This window comes from Mytilus trossulus, unplaced genomic scaffold, assembly GCF_036588685.1.
Source record: "Mytilus trossulus isolate FHL-02 unplaced genomic scaffold, PNRI_Mtr1.1.1.hap1 h1tg001128l__unscaffolded, whole genome shotgun sequence".
In the NCBI taxonomy this organism is placed as follows: Eukaryota; Metazoa; Mollusca; class Bivalvia; order Mytilida; family Mytilidae; genus Mytilus; species Mytilus trossulus.
In genome coordinates, this window is record NW_026963662.1 from 1 (window position 1) to 869 (window position 869).

The 869-nt window shown below is 31.0% G+C and overlaps 1 protein-coding gene across 1 annotated transcript; it reads left to right on the plus strand.

The window, feature by feature from the left end:
- Nucleotides 1-271: 271 nt before the first annotated feature.
- Nucleotides 272-651, plus strand: LOC134703593 (serine/threonine-protein kinase pim-1-like; the record flags this gene model as incomplete). Its single annotated transcript, XM_063563506.1, has 1 exon — nucleotides 272-651. A coding segment is annotated over one exon (380 nt), but the record flags the coding sequence as incomplete, so codon positions are not given.
- Between the last annotated feature and the right edge of the window lie 218 nt (nucleotides 652-869).

The following is an 869-nucleotide window of genomic DNA, read 5'->3' on the forward strand; positions in this document are numbered from 1 at the left end:
AAATTACTTTAAGGGTATTAATATATTATAAATTGATCATCTGTCAGGCTTTCTTATGAATGAGTTGTGACATGAACACTTCACACATCACTTCATTTTAGGCAGTAAGAATTCAGTTGATTGATGACAAAAATTGAGACTAAAAATACATATAAAACTTAAATTCTGTATAGAAATGCATTAAAAAAGTTAAAGCTTAATTTTAATTGTTAATTCTGTATAGAAATGCATTAGAAAAGTTATTCTTAATTGTCATATCTTTATTTTTAAGGTACAAGAGTGTACAGTCCTCCTGAATGGATAAAACACCATCGGTACCATGGTAAATCAGCAACAGTGTGGTCACTGGGAATTTTATTATTTGACTTAGTTTGTGGAGATATTCCATTTGAACAAGATGAACAAATCATGAAAGCAGAAGTATCATTTAGGGGAAGATTATCACATGATGTGAAAGACTTAATAAAAAAGTGTTTAGCAATTCGTCCATCTGATAGGCCATCTTTTGAAGACATTTTAAATCATTCATGTTTAGCAACTCCACAGTTGCCAGTTGAGAAACTTAGTTTACATGGAAATAATAACAATAGTTCTTGCCAGCATGGAAATTCTGTAGACACTGTTTCAATGAGTAGCCAAGAAAGTGTGTGACGAAACCTTATAACAGAATAGATTTAGTCAATATTCTGTGCAACAGAAAAATGCAATAAACTAACTCATGTAACTCATTCCAATGCTCAGGGATTAATCAACATGATCAAACAATTTGCCAAAGTCAATCTTTTACAAAAATCTTCTCCTCTGAAACTACTGGGTCAAATTAAACCGAATGTAGCCACAATCATTATTAGGGTATATAGTTTAAAAAA